At 42.8% G+C, this 21,476-nt stretch overlaps 5 protein-coding genes across 5 annotated transcripts; all 5 read right to left on the bottom strand.

The window, feature by feature from the left end:
* Positions 1-3,464: 3,464 nt before the first annotated feature.
* On the bottom strand, positions 3,465-4,415 carry LOC306975120 (trace amine-associated receptor 4-like; the record flags this gene model as incomplete). The annotated part of the gene is made up of 1 exon (XM_079572540.1): positions 3,465-4,415. One exon carries the CDS (start codon positions 4,413-4,415, stop codon positions 3,465-3,467), a length of 951 nt encoding a protein of 316 aa, XP_079428666.1.
* Positions 4,416-5,927: 1,512 nt separating this feature from the next.
* On the bottom strand, positions 5,928-7,086 carry LOC306975119 (trace amine-associated receptor 4-like; the record flags this gene model as incomplete). Its single annotated transcript, XM_079572539.1, has 2 exons — positions 5,928-6,751; positions 7,035-7,086. The coding sequence occupies 2 exons, from the start codon at positions 7,084-7,086 to the stop codon at positions 5,928-5,930; spliced, it is 876 nt and encodes a 291-aa protein (XP_079428665.1).
* A 2,382-nt stretch (positions 7,087-9,468) lies between these two features.
* On the bottom strand, positions 9,469-10,419 carry LOC306975118 (trace amine-associated receptor 4-like; the record flags this gene model as incomplete). Its single annotated transcript, XM_079572538.1, has 1 exon — positions 9,469-10,419. One exon carries the CDS (start codon positions 10,417-10,419, stop codon positions 9,469-9,471), a length of 951 nt encoding a protein of 316 aa, XP_079428664.1.
* Positions 10,420-12,678: 2,259 nt separating this feature from the next.
* Positions 12,679-13,629, bottom strand: LOC306975117 (trace amine-associated receptor 4-like; the record flags this gene model as incomplete). Its single annotated transcript, XM_079572537.1, has 1 exon — positions 12,679-13,629. The coding sequence occupies one exon, from the start codon at positions 13,627-13,629 to the stop codon at positions 12,679-12,681; it is 951 nt and encodes a 316-aa protein (XP_079428663.1).
* A 5,669-nt stretch (positions 13,630-19,298) lies between these two features.
* On the bottom strand, positions 19,299-20,249 carry LOC306975037 (trace amine-associated receptor 4-like; the record flags this gene model as incomplete). Its single annotated transcript, XM_079572457.1, has 1 exon — positions 19,299-20,249. The coding sequence occupies one exon, from the start codon at positions 20,247-20,249 to the stop codon at positions 19,299-19,301; it is 951 nt and encodes a 316-aa protein (XP_079428583.1).
* Positions 20,250-21,476: the final 1,227 nt, after the last annotated feature.

Genomic DNA, 21,476 nt, shown 5'->3' with positions numbered 1-21,476 from the left:
AACTCCTGGAGAAAGGCTGGACTCCCCATTTTTCTGGAGTTGCCCGCGGGGAGAGGAGGCAGGCTGGGGTGGGTTTGCTCGTAGCCCCCCAGCTCAGCCGTCACATGTTGGAGTTCACCCTGGTGGACGAGAGGGTCGCGTCCCTACGCCTTCGGGTTGGGGACAGGTCTCTCACCATTGTCTCGGCCTATGGACCCAACATCGGTGCAGAGTACCCGGCCTTCTTGGAGTCCCTGGGAGGGGCGCTAGATGGTGCTCCGACTGGGGACTCCATTGTTCTACTGGGGGACTTCAACGCCCACGTGGGTAACTACAGTGAGACCTGGATGGGAGTGATTGGGAAGAACGGCCTCCCCGATCTGAACCCGAGTGGTGTTCTGTTGTTTGACTTCTGTGCTAGTCATGGTTTGTCCATAACGAACACCATGTTCAAGCACAAGGGTGTCCACAAGTGCATGTGGCACCAGGACACCCTAGGCAGAAGGTCGATGATCGACTTTGTAGTTGTGTCGTCTGATCTCCGGCCGCGTGTCTCGGACACTCGGGTGAAGAGAGGGGCTGAGCTGTCAACCGATCACCACCTGGTGGTGAGCTGGATCCGCTGGCAGGGGAGGAAGCCGGTCAGACTTGGCAGACCCAAGCGTGTCGTAAGGGTCTGCTGGGAACGTCTGGCGGATCCCTCTGTCAGTGGGGTCTTCAACTCCCACCTCCGGAAGAACTCCACCCAGATTCCGAGGGAGGCCGGGGACATGGAGTCCGAGTGGACCATGTTCTCCTCCTCCATTGTCGATGCGGCTGCTCGTAGTTGTGGCCGTAAGGTCTCTGGTGCCTGTTGCGGCGGCAATCCCCGAACCCGGTGGTGGCGCCCGGAAGTAAGGGATGCCGTCAAGCTGAAGAAGGAATCCTACCTGGCCTTGTTGGCTTGTGGGACTCCGGAGGCAGCTGAGAGGTACCGGCAGGCCAAGCGTGCTGCAGCTCGTGCGGTCGCGGAGGCTAAAACTCGGGTCTGGGAGGAGTTCGGAGAAGCCATGGAGGAGGACTATCGGTCGGCCTCGAGGAGATTCTGGCAAACCATCCAGCGCCTCAGGAGGGGGAAGCAGTGCTTCACCAACACTGTTTACAGTGCGGGTGGGGGGCTGCTGACCTCGACTGGGGATGTTGTCGGGCGGTGGAAGGAGTACTTCGAGGACCTCCTCAATCCCACTGTCACATCTTCCGATGAGGAAGCAGAGGCTGGGGACTCGGAGGTGGGCTCGTCCATCACCCAAGCTGAAGTCACCGAGGTGGTGAGAAAGCTCCTTGGTGACAAGGCTCCGGGGGTGGATGAGATTCGCCCTGAGTACCTTAAGTCTCTGGATGTTGTAGGACTCTCTTGACTGACACGTCTCTGCAGCATCGCGTGGCGGTCGGCGACAGTACCCCTGGATTGGCAGACCGGGGTGGTGGTCCCTCTCTTTAAGAAGGGGGATCGGAGGGTGTGCTCCAATTACAGAGGGATCACCCTCCTTAGCCTCCCCGGAAAGGTCGTGGCACACTGGACCAGCTTAATACCCTTCATCGGGTGCTCGAGGGTTCGTGGGAGTTCAACCAACCAGTCTACATGTGTTTTGTGGATCTGGAGAAAGCGTTCGACAGTGTCCCTCGTGGTGCCCTGTGGGGGGTGCTCCGGGAGTATGGGGTCCGGGGCCCTCTGCTAAGGGCTGTCCGTTCCCTGTATGACCTTCAGCACGCTCTGGGGTGGTTTGCAGCCGAGTGTGTAGCGGCCGGGATGAGGATCAGCACCTCCAAATCTGAGGCCATGGTTCTCCACCGGTAAAAGGTGGTTTCCCCTCTAAAGGTCGGTGGGGAGTACTTACCTCATGTGGAGGAGTTCAAGTATCTCGGGGTCTTGTTCTCAGTGAGGGACGGATGGAGCGTGAGATCGACAGATGGATCGGTGCGGCGTCAGCAGTGATGCGGTCGCTGTATCGGTCTGTTGTGGTGAAGAGGGAGCTGAGCCGGGGCAAAGCTCTCGATTTACTGATCGATCTACGTTCCCGCCCTCACCTATGATCATGAGATTTGGGTAATGAGCGAAAGGACAGGATCGCGAATACAAGCGGCCGAAATGAGTTTCCTTCGCAGGGTGGCTGGGCGCACCCTTCGAGATCGGGTGAGGAGCTCAGTTACCCGGGAGGAGCTCGGACTAGATTTGCTGCTCCTTCACGTCGAAAGGAGCCAGCTGAGGTGGCTCGGGCATCTGTTCCGGATGCCTCCTGGTCGCCTCTCGCGGGAGGTGTTCCAGGCATGTCCTAGTGGGACAAGGCCTCGTGGAAGGACTATGTCTCCGAGCTGGCCTGGTGTCACCTCGGGGTCAGAACAGCTGGAGGAGGTGTGTGTGGATCGGGAAGTCTGGGCATCTCTGCTGAGACTGCTGCCCCCGCGACCCGGCCCCGGATAAAGCGGAAGAAAATGGATGGATGGATCCAAGTGGCCTGGGTCGCATTTGAAAAGATTGGATCTGTGTCGTTCAGACTGTCACGAACGGATTAGATACAGGTCGCATAGGGGCAAAATCTGAATTTGGTCGTTTCAGCCTAGAGTCTGAAGGTATTTTATTTATGGTTTATTTGGTAGGGACAGTGCAAGTTAATGAACAAGCCACACCGGATGGTAGCCTTAGGCTAATTTCCATCCATCGTCCCCCATGCGCACTCTCAAACACACTCCCATACATCCTGGTCTATTGTACATGTTTTTAGTGGTAGGGGAAACCAGAGTACCTGGAGGAAACCTACGCAGACACGGGGAGAACATGAAAACTCCACACAGAAAGGCCCCGTCATTGGTGGGAATCACTTCAAACTGTGAAGCACAAGCACTAACCGCTGTGCTACCGTGCCGCCCCTGCACTACAGATGCCGTAACCTTACTACAAAAGCATATATTGGCATACAGTAGGCTATAGAAAAGAATGCTTTGGAGGGGGGAAAAAGGTCTAAACAATTTTCCTCTTTAAACTTCAACCCAAAATATTTATAAAAATACATAATGTTTGGCTGTGTCATTGGATTTTTTTCCCCCACTATTTGACTTCACTGAGCCAACACCTATTCATGATTCAGATTGTATTCATTGGGGGGAGATGCATGCTTTTACGGAAATGTAGTCTTCACCTTGCCCTTTCCTGACTCTGAGGACTCTATTAAACCCTATTAAACATAGTTTACATCTGCATAATGTAGTGAATGGCAGCACAAGATACAAAATACATGCTGCCCCGTGAATCAGCGCTATAGATGCCGCTATACAAATAGATTTCCCCTGTAATTACATTGATATATGTCACTGTGCAAATATGTTGCAAAATATAACAAACGTAGCCTTGATTCCCTTGATTTTATTTTGGGTAGAAGATCTAGCAAAAGCATCTGTCGGATACCCATGGTTAATCTGTGCATTCATTTTACACATCCCTTATCACATCACATTAGTTTAGTGTTTGAAAAGTTGCCGGTGAATATTTTCCCAGATACTATAATTTTACAGGCAGACCTGAACCAGCTGTAGAAGAAGCCGTAAATGAAAGGGTTGAGCATTGAGTTGGACAGTGTGAGCCAGTTGAGAGCTTCGATCAGAGAAAACGGTGGAGTTTCACTCGCTAAAGGCTGAAAAACGATGCACAGAAAGTACGGCATCATACATAAGAGGAACACTCCCATCACTATGGCCAGGGTTTTAGTGGCCTTCTTCTCCATCTTACTGACTGTACCAGAAATAGAAATCTGTATGCTGTTTCTCTGTGTCTGAGCAACTACAAATATCTTGACATAAATACAGAGCATTATAATTGCAGGCATGAAAAAGGAAAAAACAGGTCCAGTGACATTAGAGAGTACAACACTGACTGAGCATGTTTCTTCACATGTTCCATAACTGTATCCACCTAAAATGATACCAATACCGATCATCACTGAAACACTCCAAGTCACAAAGATCATGACTCCAGCCACACGCACAGTTACTGTCGTCATATAAGTGAGAGGATGACATATAGCGTAGTATCTGTCAATGGAAATACAACATAAATTCAGAATGGAAGAAGTACAAAGAATTGCATCGATACAATCCCGGATTTTACAAAACACATTTTCCTGGTAGAGACAGGAGGTCAGAGTATGAGCCATACTGAAAGGGAAGATTACAACTCCCACCAGCAGGTCGGCCACAGCCAGAGACAGGATCAGGTAGTTTGTGGGAATGTGCAGCTGCTTGAAATAAACAATGGAGATTATTACAAGAAGGTTTCCACAAACTGTTATAGCTGACAACAGTCCAAGTACAAGATTTACCAGTACACACAAGACAGACGGGTCACTGGGAAATAATAAGGTTGAGAAGCTATCCAAGTCATAACATGGATGAATGTCCGCCATAATGTGAGTTGCATTCATTTTACACTCCAAAGTGAATTATGCCGTCCCTGTGCTGTTCACTGTAGGCCTGCAGACACTTTTATCGACACAAGTCTCTTCAGCTTAGCTCTGTCATCCAATCAGAATATGCGGATTAATTGGATACTGATGACATTCATGAAGTGTGTCATCATCTGCATTACTGAAAAGTCCGGACTCACAGTTGAATATTGCAAAAACTGACAGGGCCACTTGAAATGGTAGAAGAAAGTGAACACTATTATGACTAAACCAATGGTCCTGATTGTAATAAGGGCATGTACAGTATATACAGCATCATAACGTGAATGTTTATGGTGACTGAGAACTTGTTGAAGCATGAGCTAAAAAGTTCGAGGTGCACAGTCAGAAATGGATGTGTCCCAATTGCTGTGCACCTGGAAAGTATTGACAACCCTACACTTTTCCCACATTTTGTCCTGTTGCAGCCTTATTCCAAAATTGATCAAATTTTGGTTCATGAACAGTTTAACCCTGGAGCTGTGTCAGAGTGGGTTCTTGGTGGGTTCTTGGTCACCTCCCTGACCAAGGCCCTTCCCCCCTTAATTGCTCAGTTTGGACGGGTGGCCAGGTCTAGGACGACTCCTGGTTGTTCTCTGCCTCGATGCTAACCTGTTTTTGGGGTCTACAGGCAGCTCCTTTGACTTCAGGGCTCAGTTTCTGCTATGACATGCACTGTGGAACCTTATAGAGAGGTTTGTGCCTTTCCAAATCAAGTCCAATGAATTTAATCGAGCACAGGTGGGCTCCAGTCAAGTTGTAGAAACATCTTAAGGACGATCAATGAGAAAAGGAAGCACCTTAGCTCAGTTTTAAGTGGCAAGGGTGTCAACACTTAAATGTACTAGATGCAGACTTTTACTTTTTAATACGTTTGCAAGACGTTCTGGAGGATTGTGTGTTGATTGATAAAAAAAAAAAAAAAAAAACATTTGGAATCAGGCTGTAACATTACAAAATGTGGGAAAAGTGTCGGGATGTGAATACCTTCCGGATGCACCATATTTGGTTTGATGCATCTGGCTTTGGTACATTGGAGATTCAGTCCTATTTGAGTCAATGGCTCGATATTGATAATCCAGGTTTGATTGCATTGAGCTTGATTCCAAACTGTCTCCAAATTGACGTCATACTTGTACATGGAGCGTATAGCGGCCCATAACTCACTGGGGGATTCATTGCTTTTGAAAGAAATCACCAAATTTGTCATTGAACCAGTGAGTCCATTATGTGGTTAATCCAGTAAGGTTAATTTGAACTTTACTGGTTTTATAAGATTATTTTATCAGTGTGTTAATGTTACAATAATGCCTCTTGAACAGGTTTCCGGAAATTGGATACTCAAATCAAGGACAAATTAACTTTTTACAAGAAAATGTTACTCATCTCTCAATTACCTTTGTGGTGTGGTTTGAATTAATGGGTTACTGCTTTAAAAGATTTCATTTTTTAACAACAATAACAACAAATAAATCACATTAGTTTAGTGTTTGCAAAGTTGCCTGTGAATATTTGCCCAGATACTATAATTTTACAGGCAGACCTGAACCAGCTGTAGAAGAAGCCGTAAATGAAAGGGTTGAGCATTGAGTTGGACAGTGTGAGCCAGTTGAGAGCTTCGATCAGAGAGGACGGTGGAGTTTCACTCGCTAAAGGCAGAAAAACGACGCACAGAAAGAAAGGCATCATACATAAGAGGAACACTCCCATCACTATGGCCAGGGTTTTAGTGGCCTTCCTCTCCATCTTACTGACTGTACCAGAAATAGAAATCTGTATGCTGTTTCTCTGTTTCTGAGCGACAAAGAAAATTTTAAGATAGATGCAAATCATTATGAGTGCAGGGGTGAAAAAAGCAAGAATAGGTCCTGTTACGTTGGTCAAAACCACGTCAACAAGACACGTCTCTTCACATGTTCCCTGTCCTCCAATAATAATGCTGATGCCGATCATCGCAGCAACACTCCAAGTCACAAAGATCATGACTCCAGCCACACGCACAGTTACTGTCGTCCTATAAGTGAGAGGATGACATATAGCGTAATATCTGTCAATGGAAATACAACACAAATTCAGAATGGAAGAAGTACTTAGAGTTATATCAAACCAATCTCGGATTTTGCAAAACACATTTTCCTGGTAGAGACAGGCGGTCAGAGTCTGAGACACACTGAAAGGAAACACTACAACTCCCACCAGCAGGTCGGCCACAGCCAGAGACAGGATCAGGTAGTTTGTGGGAAGGTGCAGCTGCTTGAAATAAACAATGGAGATTATGACAAGAAGGTTTCCACAAACTGTTGTGAGACCCAATAAAGACAGAACTATATAAATTAAAACACATAATATTGAAGCGTTCTCTGAAAAAGTATAAGTTGCATTATGAAATTCAAAGCAGGGATGGATGTCGGAGTCCATTTCTAAAACATGTTAGAGATAACCTTTATGACAGACATGTTGCACTGTCTTAGTCCGACCATAAGATCCTTAGCCCAGTGTCTTGTTATAGCCCAGCTCACAGTGACGGAAAACTTCTCATCCAATCAAATTCTCCGTGTGAATTAATTAGTCTTAAAGTACCTGCACCGTCAAACTCACTGGTTAACTTTTCTGAATCCAGCCTGGCCTTCATTTTCTTTAATAGTGCATTAAGCAACTTTATATGTGGGGAAAAAAGTTGAAAAAGTTGTGTGTATTGACCTTGTAGTGAAGCAGCAGTTGTGTGAGTGGTCAGCGTGGCGCCTTTACTTTCCATCACAGTGGTCTCTGGATCAATTGTTTGGAAGGTTTTCACTGCAGGACCCTCAACAGAAAACCTACAAAACAAGTAATATTAACTTTTGTTTTTCCACCTAAGTTGTATCTTTAAAGCAGTACTAAGTAGCTCCTGCCCCTAGAGGCCATCAGCGCCAGTACAGTTGTCCTAGCATGTCACGTTTTTTTACTCATTAATTGTCCGTGAGAGTAAATCCTACGCTGACAGAAAAGACAAAGGGACAGAGGGATATTGTTCATACAATTACACAATGGAGATAATTGTTTTCACTCAAACCTGGCTGTAAATACAGTTTAAGTGGCGCTAGCCCGCAGTTAGCTTTGCCCGTTTAGCCTGTTAGCTTCTTCTTCGTGATTCTATTAGTGTGTATTGGTGATTCCGACCCGTAGGCAGGAAAGTTGCAATTGTGGTTTTCTGACCAGAGACACCAGGGGGAAATGAAAGGCCCCCCAATCATCCCATCAACACTTGTAATACCACCAGAGGGACTACGAAAAGGAGTTATTAAGGTAAACAAGTTGCTTAATGCTGCTTTAAAGGCCTTGTGTTATTGAAATTTCCCGATGCATGTCAAAAAAAAAAAAAAAAAGAGTAAGTCTCTAGTCCATTCCTGTTATGATTTTTAAAGCAGTACTAAGTAACGTGTTTACCTTAATAAATCCTCCCCGTAGTCCCTGTGGGGGTGATACAAGTGTTTATGGGATGATTGGAGGGTCTTTCATCGCCCCCTGGTGTCTCTGGCCAGAAAAACATGTTTGCAACTTGACTGCCACCGGTCCGAAGTCACCAATACACACTAATGGAATCACGAAGAAGAAGCTAACAGGCTAACGGGCAAAGCTAACTGCGGGCAAACGTCACTTTAAACAGTATTTACAGCCAAGTTTGAGTGAAAAAAAATATTTCCATTGTATAATTGGATGCACAGTAACCCTCTCTCCCTTCGCCTTTCCTGTCAGCTTAGGATTTACTCTCCAAGACAATTAATAAGTTAAAAAATTGCAACTTGCTACTACACCTGCAGATGCGCTCATGGCCTCTAGGGGGAAGAGTTAGTTAGTACTGCTTTAAAGAAAGAAGCAGAATGCTCACTCCAGCCACTAGGGGGCAGCTTAAAGAAGGAAAGTAAAGAATTCCACATGTATCCAGTAGAGGGCACTGATAAAAATCAGAACATAAAAAACACATTATAGCCATGTGGTAAATGGGCAGGCTGCCCCAGGGCGGTTGTGGCTACAATAGTTGCCACCGAGTGTGAAGTGAATAATCTGTGCAAAACAAGTGTAGGCCATTTTCATGAAGCTACAGTCCGGATCATTATTATTCATTTATTGAAAAAGGTTTCTTCAATAGAATATTCGCAATCAAATGATATTTTACTGGAGCTTTTGTGTATGGACCCCGGCAATACATGCCCGACATATTTTGGCCCCCGGGGAAATTTACTTGTAATCATCAAATAATACCTGAAGCGGTGTTATGCTTTTTAAATCTTTTGCACACTTTTCAGTATTTCTGCAAATATAGTTAATATCTCTCTTGTGTTCTGAAATTGTATGCCCTCAAGAAATGTACAATCAACCCTTAGTCATATTGCACTCTAAAAAACATACAACTATGCAAAAAAAATACTGTTGACCAAAGTGCAGTACACAGCAGGATAAACAGTACAAGAGCAAATATTGGTCTAGTATATTAGAAAGGAATGCTGTGGAGGGAAAAAAAGGTCTAAACTTTTTTCCGCTTTAAACTTCAACTCAAAATATTAACAAAAATGCAAAATGCTAGGCTGTCTCAATTGATTGTTTTCCCCCTCACTGTTGTTCGACTTAACTGAGCCAACACTGATACATACTGTAATTCATAGTTTATTAATTGGTGGGAAATGCACACATTCAGGGAAATGTAATCTTCATCTTGCCCTTTCCTGAACCTTTAAACATATTTTACACCTGCATAATGTGGTGTTGCAGCAGAGCCTTTCCAAAAGAAATCACCATCTAACTTTGATGATACACTGGATTTAATTTTGATTACATACGATACATGCTGCCCCATGAATCAGAATCATGCATGCTGTTTTACCAATACATGTCTTTGATAATTACATTGATATGTCTGTGAAAAATATGTTGCAAAATACAACAGTCACAGCCATTTCTTTGATTTATTTTAGGTAGAAGATCTATCCAGCAATAGCATCTTTTTGATATCCATGGTTAATCCCTTTTCCAAACATCACATTAGTTTAGTGTTTGCAAAGTTGCCGATGAATATTTGTCCAGATACTATAATTTTACAGGCAGACCTGAACCAGCTGTAGAAGAAGCCGTAAATGACAGGGTTGAGCATTGAGTTGGACAGAGTGAGCCAGTTGAGAGCTTCGATCAGAGAAAACGGTGGAGTTTCACTCGCTAAAGGCTGAAACACGATGCACAGAAAGTAAGGCATCATACATAAGAGGAACACTCCCATCACTATGGCCAGGGTTTTAGTGGCCTTATTCTCCATCTTACTGACTGTACCAGAAATAGAAATCCGTATGCTGTTTCTCTGTGTCTGAGCAACAACAAATATCTTAATATAAATGCAGAGCATTATAATTGCAGGCATGAAAAAAGCAAAAACAGGTCCAGTGACATTAGAGAGTACAACACTGACTGAGCATGTTTCTTCACATGTTCCATAACTGTATCCACCTAAAATGATGCCAATACCGATCATCGCAGCAACACTCCAAGTCATGGAGATCATGACTCCAGCCACACGCACAGTTACTGTCGTCATATAAGTGAGAGGATGACATATAGCGTGATATCTGTCAATGGAAATACAACATAAATTCAGAATGGAAGAAGTACAAAGAATTGCATCGATACAATCCCGGATTTTACAAAACACACTTTCCCGGTAGAGACAGGAGGTCAGAGTATGAGCCATACTGAAAGGGAAGATTACAACTCCCACCAGCAGGTCGGCCACAGCCAGAGACAGGATCAGGTAGTTTGTGGGAATGTGCAGTTGTTTGAAATAAACAATGGAGATTATGACAAGAAGGTTTCCACAAACTGTCATAGCTGACAAGAGTCCAAGTACAAGATTTACCAGTACACACAGGGCAGACGGGTCACTGGGAAATAATAAGGTTGAGAAGTTATCCAACTCATAACATGGATGAATGTCTGCCATAATGTGAGTTGCGTTCACTGTAAAATCAAAAGTGATGCTCCTATTATACCGTCCCTGTGCTGTTCACTGTGGGCCTGCAGACACTTTTATCTACACCAGTCTCTTCAGCTTAGCTCTGTCATCCAATTAGAATTAGGGATGCACCGATACCAGTACAGGGTATCGGGCCGATACCACATGCTTGACTCATACTCATTAATGTGGTCCCAATACCAGAAACTGACACCTATTGACGTGCAGCTGGCCTCCTACAGGACGCAGCTCTCAGCTGAGGAGAACAAGAGCAACAAACAGGAAAATTCTTCAGTGGAAATAAAACATCTATTCCAAAATTCCAGTATTCCACTTTATTACAGACGACACTCCCTAAATCAGAGTCTGTGCTGGATTTAACCAGAGTTAAATGTTGTTAGTGCTGCAGCGTCTGCAGTGTTTCCAAGATACAGGCTAATCCTGCTAACTAGCAGCTCACAGCTCTGGCGAGTCTTAAAGGGGCTAGATGCAAGCTGGCCATTTTATACTCACTACTGCTGCCTCAGGTCATACGTGGAACTGCACCTTCTATATTAAGCTTGTGCTTCGGCAGTTCGGACCCGACGTAACAACTTTTTGAGTGACAGTGTAGGATTTTAGAGGCAGTTGTGGTGAATATACAGGTCTGGGCTCATTCTACACATTAAGACATTGCTGGAACATGTAGAGGGAGGAAAATACATAATTACCTACCTACCACATGCTGACCTAGAGCGTGTAGTCCATGCCCTTATCTCGTGCCGGTTGGACTACTGTAATTCTTTGTACTATGGATTGTCCCAGGCCTCCATCCATCGCCTGCAGCTGGTCCAAAATGCCGCTGCACGATTACTCACTGGCTCAAGGAAATATGAGCATATTACTCCTGTTCTGGCCTCTTTGCACTGGCTCCCAGTGAGCTACAGGATCCAGTTTAAGATCCTACTGATGTTTTTAAGTGTTTAAATGGAATGGCCCCGTCTTACCTTTCAGAGCTTCTGTCTGTTTATGTCCCAAAGAGGACGACGAGGTCAGCAGATCAAATGCTGCTAGTTGTTCCGCGATCTCAGATGAAAACTAGGGGTGACCGAGCTTTTGCTGTTGCAGCGCCCACACTTTGGAACAGTCTTCCCTCGAGCGTTAAAACAGCTCAGTCTTTGAATGTTTTTAAATCTGTTTTGAAGACCCATCTGTTTGCACTGGCCTTCAACACAAGCCGAGCTGATTTTCTTTGGTGGTTATTATTATTGCTATTCTTTGTTATGTAATGTATTTTAACTTTGTTGAAACTTTGCATTGCCTGTGTACAGCACTTTGGGCAGTGATAGTTGTTGTAAATGTGCTCACACGCACACGCACACGCACACGCACACGCACACGCACACACACACACACACACACACACACACACACACGCATACACTATAAATAGTATTTGAGGTAGCACTTCTAACTTGTGTTTTTTGTTGGGGTTTTTTGTTTTATGGAATTTATGGTTATTACACGTCAATGGAATTGTCTACTGTTTTGTATTGTTTGTCTGCACTACTTTAAATTAAAAAATTAAAAAAAAGATAAATTTACAATCGACCGTTATTCATATTGCTCTCTAAAAAACATACAACTATGCAAAAAAAATACTGTTGACCAAAGTGCAGTACACAGCAGGACAAACAGTACAAGAGCAAATATTGGTCTAGTATATTAGAAAAGAATGCTGTGGAGGGGAAAAAAGGTCTAAACTTTTTTCCGCTTTAAACTTCAACTCAAAATATTTACAAAAATGCAAAATGCTAGGCTGTCTCAATTGATTGTTTTCCCCCTCACTGTTGTTCGACTTAACTGAGCCAACACTGATACATACTGTAATTCATAGTTTATTAATTGGTGGGAAATGCACACATTCAGGGAAATGTAATCTTCATCTTGCCCTTTCCTGAACCTTTGAACATATTTTACACCTGCATGATGTGGTGTTGCAGCACAGCCTTTCCAAAAGAAATCACCATCTAACTTTGATGATACACTGGATTTAATTTTGATTACATACGATACATGCTGCCCCATGAATCAGAATCATGCATGCTGTTTTACCAATACATGTCTTTGGTAATTACATTGATATGTCTGTGAAAAATATGTTGCAAAATACAACAGTCACAGCCATTTCTTTGATTTATTTTGGGTAGAAGATCTATCCAGCAATAGCATCGTTTTGATATCCATGGTTAATCCCTTTTCCAAACATCACATTAGTTTAGTGTTTGCAAAGTTGCCTGTGATTATTTGTCCAGATAATATGATTTTACAGGCAGACCTGAACCAGCTGTAGAAGAAGCCGTAAATGAAAGGGTTGAGCATTGAGTTGAACAGTGCGAGCCAGTTGAGAGCTTCGATCAGAGAGGACGGTGGAGTTTCACTCGCTAAAGGCTGAAAAACGATGCACAGAAAGTACGGCATCATACATAAGAGGAACACTCCCATCACTATGGCCAGGGTTTTAGTGGCCTTATTCTCCATCTTACTGACTGTACCAGAAATAGAAATCTGTATGCTGTTTCTCTGTTTCTGAGCGACCATAAAGATCTTGATATAAATGCAGAGCATTATAATTGCAGGCATGAAAAAGGAAAAAACAGGTCCGGTGACATTAGAGAGCACAACACTGACTGAGCATGTTTCTTCACATGTTCCATAACTGTATCCACCTAAAATGATGCCAATACCGATCATCACTGAAACACTCCAAGTCATGGAGATCATGACTCCAGCCACACGCACAGTTACTGTCGTCGTATAAGTGAGAGGATGACATATAGCGTAGTATCTGTCAATGGAAATACAACATAGATTCAGAATGGAAGAAGTACAAAGAATTGCATCAATACAATCCCGGATTTTACAAAACACATTTTCCTGGTAGAGACAGGAGGTCAGAGTATGAGCCATACTGAAAGGGAAGATTACAACTCCCACCAGCAGGTCGGCCACAGCCAGAGACAGGATCAGGTAGTTTGTGGGAATGTGCAGTTGTTTGAAATAAACAATGGAGATTATGACAAGAAGGTTTCCACAAACTGTTATAGCTGACAACAGTCCAAGTACAAGATTTACCAGTACACACAGGACAGACGGGTCACTGGGAAATATTAAGGTTGAGAAGTTGTCCAAGTCATAACATGGATGAATGTCCGCCATAATGTGAGTTGCGTTCATTGTAAAATCAAAAGTGATGCTCCTATTACACCGTCCCTGTACTGTTCACTGTGGGCCTGCAGACACTTTTATCCACACCAGTCTCTTCAGCTTAGCTCTGTCATCCAATTAGAATTAAGGATGCACCGATACCAGTATAGGGTATCGGGCCGATACCACATGCTTGACTCATACTCATTAATGTGGTTCCAATACCGGAAACTGATCCAAATTGACGTGCAGCTCCTACAGGACGCAGCTCTCAGCTGAGGAGAAAAAGAGCAGCAAACAGAAACATTCTTCAGTGGAAATAAAGCATCTATTCCAAAATTCCAATATTCCACTTTATTAGAGACGACACTCCCTAAATCAGAGTCTGTGCTGGATTTAACCAGAGTTAAATGTTGTTAGTGCTGCAGCGTGGAGTCTGCAGTGTTTCCAAGATACAGGCTAATCCTGCTAACTAGCTGCTAACTAGCGGCTAACAGCTCTGGCGATTCTTTAAGGAAAAGGCCACCGTTTTTACATACTGAGATATGTTCTTACCTTAGCTTTGACGAGTTCTTTAGGACCTGTCTGATCTTCCCCCGTGCCTTCAGTCACGTAAACACAGCGCAGACGGCGTTAGCATTTAGCCTCTCCCTCTCTCCTCTATAGCTCCAAAACAGGTCAAGATAGAAGCTACCAAGCTCTTCCACGCTTTCCCTATTGAAATATGTTTACGTGTATCAGTACATTTATTTGGAACAAAACCATACCTCGTGTGCGGAAGGCAGTTTTAGAGAGACGACGGGTAGATGGTGGACTTGGTCTACCAAATTTTTTACATTATTATTGGGCTGCAAATATATATAAATTAACGGTTTGGTATAAAACTTGCGTGAACAGGGTGGGCCCAGTTTGGTCCTTAATGGAACAGCACTCGTGTGCGTCTGTCTCCTTGGCCTCTTTACTATGTGCTCCTCTGCCTTTGACAGTAGGTGCGCACACTAAAAATCCTATTGTTAGAGCCAGTTTGCGTATATGGACCCAGTTCCGTAAACATTTTGGACACGAACAGACACTAGTGTCTATGCCCCTGGCTCGAAATGTTCTTTTTAGACCGTCATTGATAGATGCAACGTTTGGTACCTGGGCTGTAAAAGGTATTAGGAGCGTTGGAGATCTCTTTGTGGAGGGTAGTTTTGCTTCTTTTGAGCAATTGTCTACAAATTTCAATCTACCAAGGTCAAATTTTTTTAGGTATTTACAAGTTCGCGATTTTGTTCGCAAGGAGTTTCCATCTTTCCCCTTGAAACCAGATATTTGTCCTTTGGATGATTGCTTGATATTGAGGTCTGGTCGCTCGGGTGGTGTGTCCCAGCTCTACTCAACTATTCAGGATATTAAATGTCCGTCACTGCTCCCTCTCAAAAGGCAATGGGAGGAGGATTTAAGTATAACGCTAACTGATGATATCTGGCAAAATTGTAAAAATAGAATATACACTTCATCCATTTGTGTTAGACACAGGCTAATCCAATTTAAAATATTTAATCGTTTGCACTTGTCACGGACTAAACTAGCTAAAATATACCCTAATGTGGACCCTACCTGTGTTCGTTGTCATCAAGCCCCTGCCACCTTGGCACATATGTTTTGGTCATGTCCTAGTTTAAGCTCTTTTTGGTTGGAAATTTTCAATTCATTTTCCTATATTTGTAGAAAGCAAATTGACCCAGATCCAACAACCGCAATTTTCGGAGTGGTACACACTAATGTTAGAACCTCAAAGGGCCAATCACAATTAATAGCCTTCTCTACACTACTGGCTCGTCGTTTAATCCTTTCTAACTGGAAGTCCCCCTCACCCCCCAAACACTCTCGCTGGGTGAGTGACACCATGTCGTTCCTTCAACTTGAAAAGATTCGGATCACAGTCCAAAATTCTGTGGAAAAATTTCAAAGTATTTGGCAACCCTTTTTGGATTATTATGAAAATGTGTTTGATGCAGACTCCTTAGACTAGCAATTTAAGACAAGCATATCCCTGTTTTTTGTTTTGTTTTTTGTTTTATTTTATTTATTTATTTATTTATTTTTTGTATTGTATTTATTTATTTTATTATTATTATCATTATTATGATTATTTACTTATTTTTCATTTGTCTGTTTGTTGGTTGTAGAGTTGTTTTTCTTTTCAAAGGGGGTATTATTACCCTGGGGTGGCTATGGTAAACATAAGTTTATTCAAGAACTTTGTCCTTGACTATTTGCCCCAGTATGACAATGGAGTGTACATTGATGTGTGTTTTCTGTACTTATTTTCAAAAATAATAAAAACATTTTGAAATAAATAAATATGTTTACGTGAAGTGTTCCGCTACAAAGTATAATTACACAAAATTAAACAATGTGGATTTTCTAAGCGGGTAAAAGGGGGAACTATAATGTAAGGCGTAATAATACCAGGAGTAGTTTGGCATCCGCACAGTAAAGTGAAGATTACTGCGCGGATTTCGAACTACTCCTGTTATTACGCCTTACAATTATACTTTGTAGTGGAACACTTCACGTAACCATATTTAAATAGGGAAAATGTGGAAGAGCTTGGTAGCTTCTATCTTGACCTGTTTTGGAGCTATAGGGGAGAGAGGGAGAGGCTAAATGCTAACGCCGTCTGCGCTGTGTTTACGTGACTGAAGGCACAGGTGAAGATCAGACAGGTCCTAAAGAACTCGTCAAAGCTAAGGTAAGAACACATCTCAGTATGTAAAAACGGTGGCCTATTCCTTTAAAGGAGCTGCAAGTTTGCCATGTTACACTCACTACTGCCACCTCAGGTCATGCATGTAACTGCACCTTCTATATTAAGCTTGTGCTTCGGCAGTTCAGACCCGACGTAACACCTTTTTGAGTGACAGTGCAGGATTTTAGAGGCAGTTGTGGTGAACAGGTCTGGGCTCATTCTACACATTAGGACATGGCTGGAACATGTAGAGGGAGGAAAATACATAATTTACAAATTGTTAAACTCTGTATAGTCCCTTTAAGCCGCTTAATTTAACTGTCAAACTAATCCAGCGACTGAAAAGTCCTCAGAAAATGCAAAATAAAGAGATACAGCATGTCCATATAGAGCGAAATTGAGCTGCAGCAAAACAATCAAAAAGCTGTAGGCTCCTGGCTAAGTTGCTATAAACACACAGGAAAATCCACACAGTGCTGTAGTATGTGTAGTGTGTAGATTGACGAGACTTTTTCCGAGTACAAGGTGGCCTTCATTGCCAGAAACATGTTCTTTAAAGGTGCATTATCAATCGTTTGGAAGGTTTTCACTGCAGACGGACTTTCACCAGAGAACCTCCAAAACAATTCATCCTGGATCGTTGTAGAGTCCACCGTGATGGAAAGTAAAGGCGCCGTGCTGACCACTCACACAGCCACTGGGCCACTACAAGGTCAATATGCACAAATATCAGCTTTTTATTTTGCATAAAAAGTTGCATAATGTACCATTTAAAAGCCTTATCTTATTGAAATGGGACTTTTTGAGCTTTTGGCCATATGGTATAGTATGATTCTTATCAAATAATACCTGAAGTGGTGTTTTATCTTTTGCAAACCTTTCAGTATTTTTGCATATCTAATTAATCTCTCTCTTGCCTTCCACAAATGTGAGCCCCGATTGTGCCCTCAAGAAATGTTCAAATCCAATCCAACTTTATTTATATATTCGAAACCATACAACCATACAAAACAATACTGTTGACCAAAGTGCCGTACACAGGAGAACAAACAATACAAGAGCATATTGGTATATATTAGAAAAGAATCCTGTGCAGGAGAAAAAAGGTCTATATAAAACTACAGTGCCTCTCGAAAGTATTCATACACCTTGAACTTTTGCACACTTTGTCATGTTTACAACCCTAAACATAAAGATTTTATTTCGATTATTTTACTGAACGTTCACACACAAGTAACAGACAACTGTGAAGTGAAAGCAAAATGATACATGATTCTGTTATTTTTCAAAAAATAGAAAAGTGAAAAGTAGGGCGTGCATAAGTATTCATACAGCATTTTCTGAGTGCATTAAATTGCCTTTAAAACATTCCTAATGACTCCAGAATGTTCACACCTTGGCCTAACGGTTAAATAGAGGCCACCTTTGTGTAATCTACTCTCAGTATAATTTCAGCTGTTCTTTTAGGTCCTCAGAGCTGTGGTCAGAGTGTATCGGTCACTAAACAGCATCATGAAGGCCAAGGAGCACCAGAGAGGTCAGGGATAAAGCTGTGGAGAAGTTTAAAGGAGCATTAAGTTACACAAAGATTTCCCAAGATTTAAACATCTCTCGGAGCAACTGTTCAATCCATCATTCAGAAATGGAAAGAGTATCGCACCACTGCAGACTTACCAAGACACAGTCGCCCATCTAAAATATTAGATCAAACAAGGAGGACACTGGTAAGATATACAACCAAGTGCCCCAAGATAACTCTGGAGGAGCTGTGAAGTCCCGCCGCTGAGCTGGGGGAATCTGTACATGGGACAACTATAAGTCGTATCTACACAAATCTGGCCTTCATGGACGAGTGGAAGAAGAAAGCCATTATTGAAAGGAGGCCATAAAAAATCCCGTTTGAAGTTTGTAGAAGTCATATGGAGGACACAGCTCCATGTGGAAGAAGGAGCTTTGGTCAGAAGAGACAAAAATTGAACTTTTTGGCCCAAATGCAAAACGTTATGTATGGAGCAAACCTGACACTGCTCATCGTCCTGAGTGCACCATCCCCAGTTTAAAATATACGGGGGGGAGCATCATGCTGTGGGGCTGCTTTTCCTCAGCGGGGACTGGGAAGATTGTGAGAATAGTTGGGAAGATGGATGGAGCCAAATATAGAGACATTTTGGAGGAAAACCTGCTGGAGTCAGAAAGAGAATTGAGGCTGGGGCGGAGATTCACCTTCCAGCAGGACAATGACCCAAAACACAAAGATAAATCTACAATGGAATGGTTCAATAAAAACATATTAATGTGTTAGAATTCATGTGTCAGTCAAAGTCCTGACCTAAATCCTATTGAAAATCTGTGGAATAATCTGAAAACTGCTGTTCACAAACGCTCTCCTTCTAATCTGACAGAGTTTGGGTTGTTTTGTAAAGATGAATGGGCTAAAATGTCAGTCTCTACATGTGCAAATCTTGTAGAGTCAGACCCCAAGACTTGCTGTTGTTATTGCAGTAAAAGGGGGTTCCACAAAGTATTCATTCATGCTGTATGAATACTTATGCACGCCCCTCTTTTCGGTTTTCTATTTTTTGAAAAATAACAGAATCATGTATCATTTTGCTTTCACTTCACAGTTGTCTGTTACTTGTGTGTGAACGTTCAGTAAAAAAAATCAAATTAAAATCTTTATGTTTAGGGTTGTAAACATGACAAAATGTGCAAAAGTTCAAGGTGTATGAATACTTTTGAGAGGCACTGTATTTTCCTCTTTAAACTTCAACTCAAAATATTCACAAAAATACATAATGCTTGGCTGTCTCAATGTTGTTTGACTTAACTGAGCCAACACCTATTGATGATTCAGATTGTGTTATTTGGGGGGAAATTAAGCATTCAGGGAAATGTAATCCAGCAAAAGCATCTGTTTGATATCCATGGTTAATCCTTAATCACATCACATTAGTTTAGTGTTTGTAAAGTTGCCTGTGAATATTTGTCCAGATAATATAACTTTACAGGCAGACCTGAACCAGCTGTAGAAGAAGCCGTAAATGAAAGGGTTGAGCATTGAGTTGGACAGAGTGAGCCAGTTGAGAGCTTCGATCAGAGAAAACGGTGGAGTTTCACTCGCTAAAGGCAGAAAAACGATGCACAGAAAGTACGGCATCATACATAAGAGGAACACTCCCATCACTATGGCCAGGGTTTTAGTGGCCTTCCTCTCCATCTTACTGACTGTACCAGATGTAGAAATCTGTATGCTGTTTCTTTGTTTCTGAGCAACAACAAATATCTTAATATAAATGCAGAGCATTATAATTGCAGGCATGAAAAAGGAAAAAACAGGTCCAGTGACATTAGAGAGTACAACACTGACTGAGCATGTTTCTTCACATGTTCCCTGACTGTATCCACCTAAAATGATGCCAATACCGATCATCGCAGCAACACTCCAAGTCATGGAGATCATGACTCCAGCCACACGCACAGTTACTTTTGTCCTATAAGTGAGAGGATGACATATAGCGTGATATCTGTCAATGGAAATACAACATAAATTCAGAATGGAAGAAGTACAAAGAGTCGCATCAAAACAGTCTCTGATTTTACAAAACACATTTTCCTGGTAGAGACAGGCGGTTACAGTATGAGCCATACTGAAAGGGAAGATTACAACTCCCACCAGCAGGTCGGCCACAGCCAGAGACAGGATCAGGTAGTTTGTGGGAATGTGCAGCTGCTTGAAATAAACAATGGAGATTATGACAAGAAGGTTTCCACAAACTGTTATAGCCGACAACAGTCCAAGTACAAGATACACCAGTACACACAGGACAGACGGGTCACTGGGAAATAATAAAGTTGTAAAGTTATTCAGGTCGAAACATGGATGAATGTCCGTCATAATGTGGGTTGTGTTCATAGTTTCATATGAGTGAATGCTCCAATTATACTGTCTCTGTGCTGTTCATTGTGGGCCTGCAGACACTTTTAATAGACACCAGTCTGAACTGCTCAACTCAGTCACCCAATCAGAACATGAGGATTAACTGGGAACTATTTCTGGGAAGATCCATGAAGTGTGTCATGAGCTGCATTCCCATGAAAATACCCGAGTGTGTTTCCTAACTTTTTCTGAATTCATATGACCTGTTGTGGATTGGGTGCACAAATTTGTCCTTCACAAGTTTTGGCTTTATTATCCAACCAAGAGAGTGACGGCGACAGCGCCATCTGCAGTCCGACGTCCACAGCATCCAAGGTGGACGAAAGCAAGTAGGTCCCCTCATCCCAGTTTACTGTCCCGGGGGCACAGATTTGAATTTCAACTGCCTCTGTCATCCCCCATTGCTCAAAGCGCCACAAGTAAGTCGAGACCACAGCATGAAGAGACCCTGACATCCTTTATTGATACAAAGTCAGCATTATGTTCAGAATATGTACAAAAGTGAGATTACAGTTCACCGCATGGTCAGCAGGGTGGCTGGTTTTGTGGGTAAAAAGAGTTGGACAAGGGAGCGTTAGTGGCAGGACGTTTTAAAAATGACTATAGGCCTGAAACACAAAATTCAAATGAAAGCCTGGTACACACTAGAGGATTTTAAAATCTTTTGGGATTTAAAAACGTGATGCAAAGAGCAGAGCCCACACACGTAAGGACATTTTTCCACAATTCATAATTTCTCACTGAAATTAACCCACAGACTAAACTATTCTAAATGTACGACATGATATGAGACATGAGGCTAGGACCACGAGAACACAAATAAGCAGGACTGATACTGCATGTGCCTTCATGAATATTATGGCGTGTGGGGAGCGTACTGCAATTATAGACTTGATGAAGTTTGGGACACTTTCATGACAGGGCGGCCGTTAAAGCATGACGTAAAGTGCTTCTCTCATATCTGCTCTGATCGGCCCGAAAGTGCAACAGCCTTCGGGTCTCTCAATCTACCAATGGCATCGGAGGCCCTGGGTGGATGTGAGTGGACTCAGCGGACAGAAGCACCGCAGCAGGAAAGTTGCATAATGTACCTTTAAAAGCCTCATCTTATTGAAATGTGACTTTTTGAGCTTTTGGCCATATGGTATAGTATGATTCTTATCAAACAATATCTGAAGTGGTGTT

Source organism: Gobius niger (assembly GCF_951799975.1).
Source record: "Gobius niger genome assembly, chromosome: 15".
Lineage (NCBI taxonomy): Eukaryota > Metazoa > Chordata > Actinopteri > Gobiiformes > Gobiidae > Gobius > Gobius niger.
Note: the sequence above shows the minus strand (reverse complement) of the source record. Positions and strands in the feature narration are given on the sequence as shown.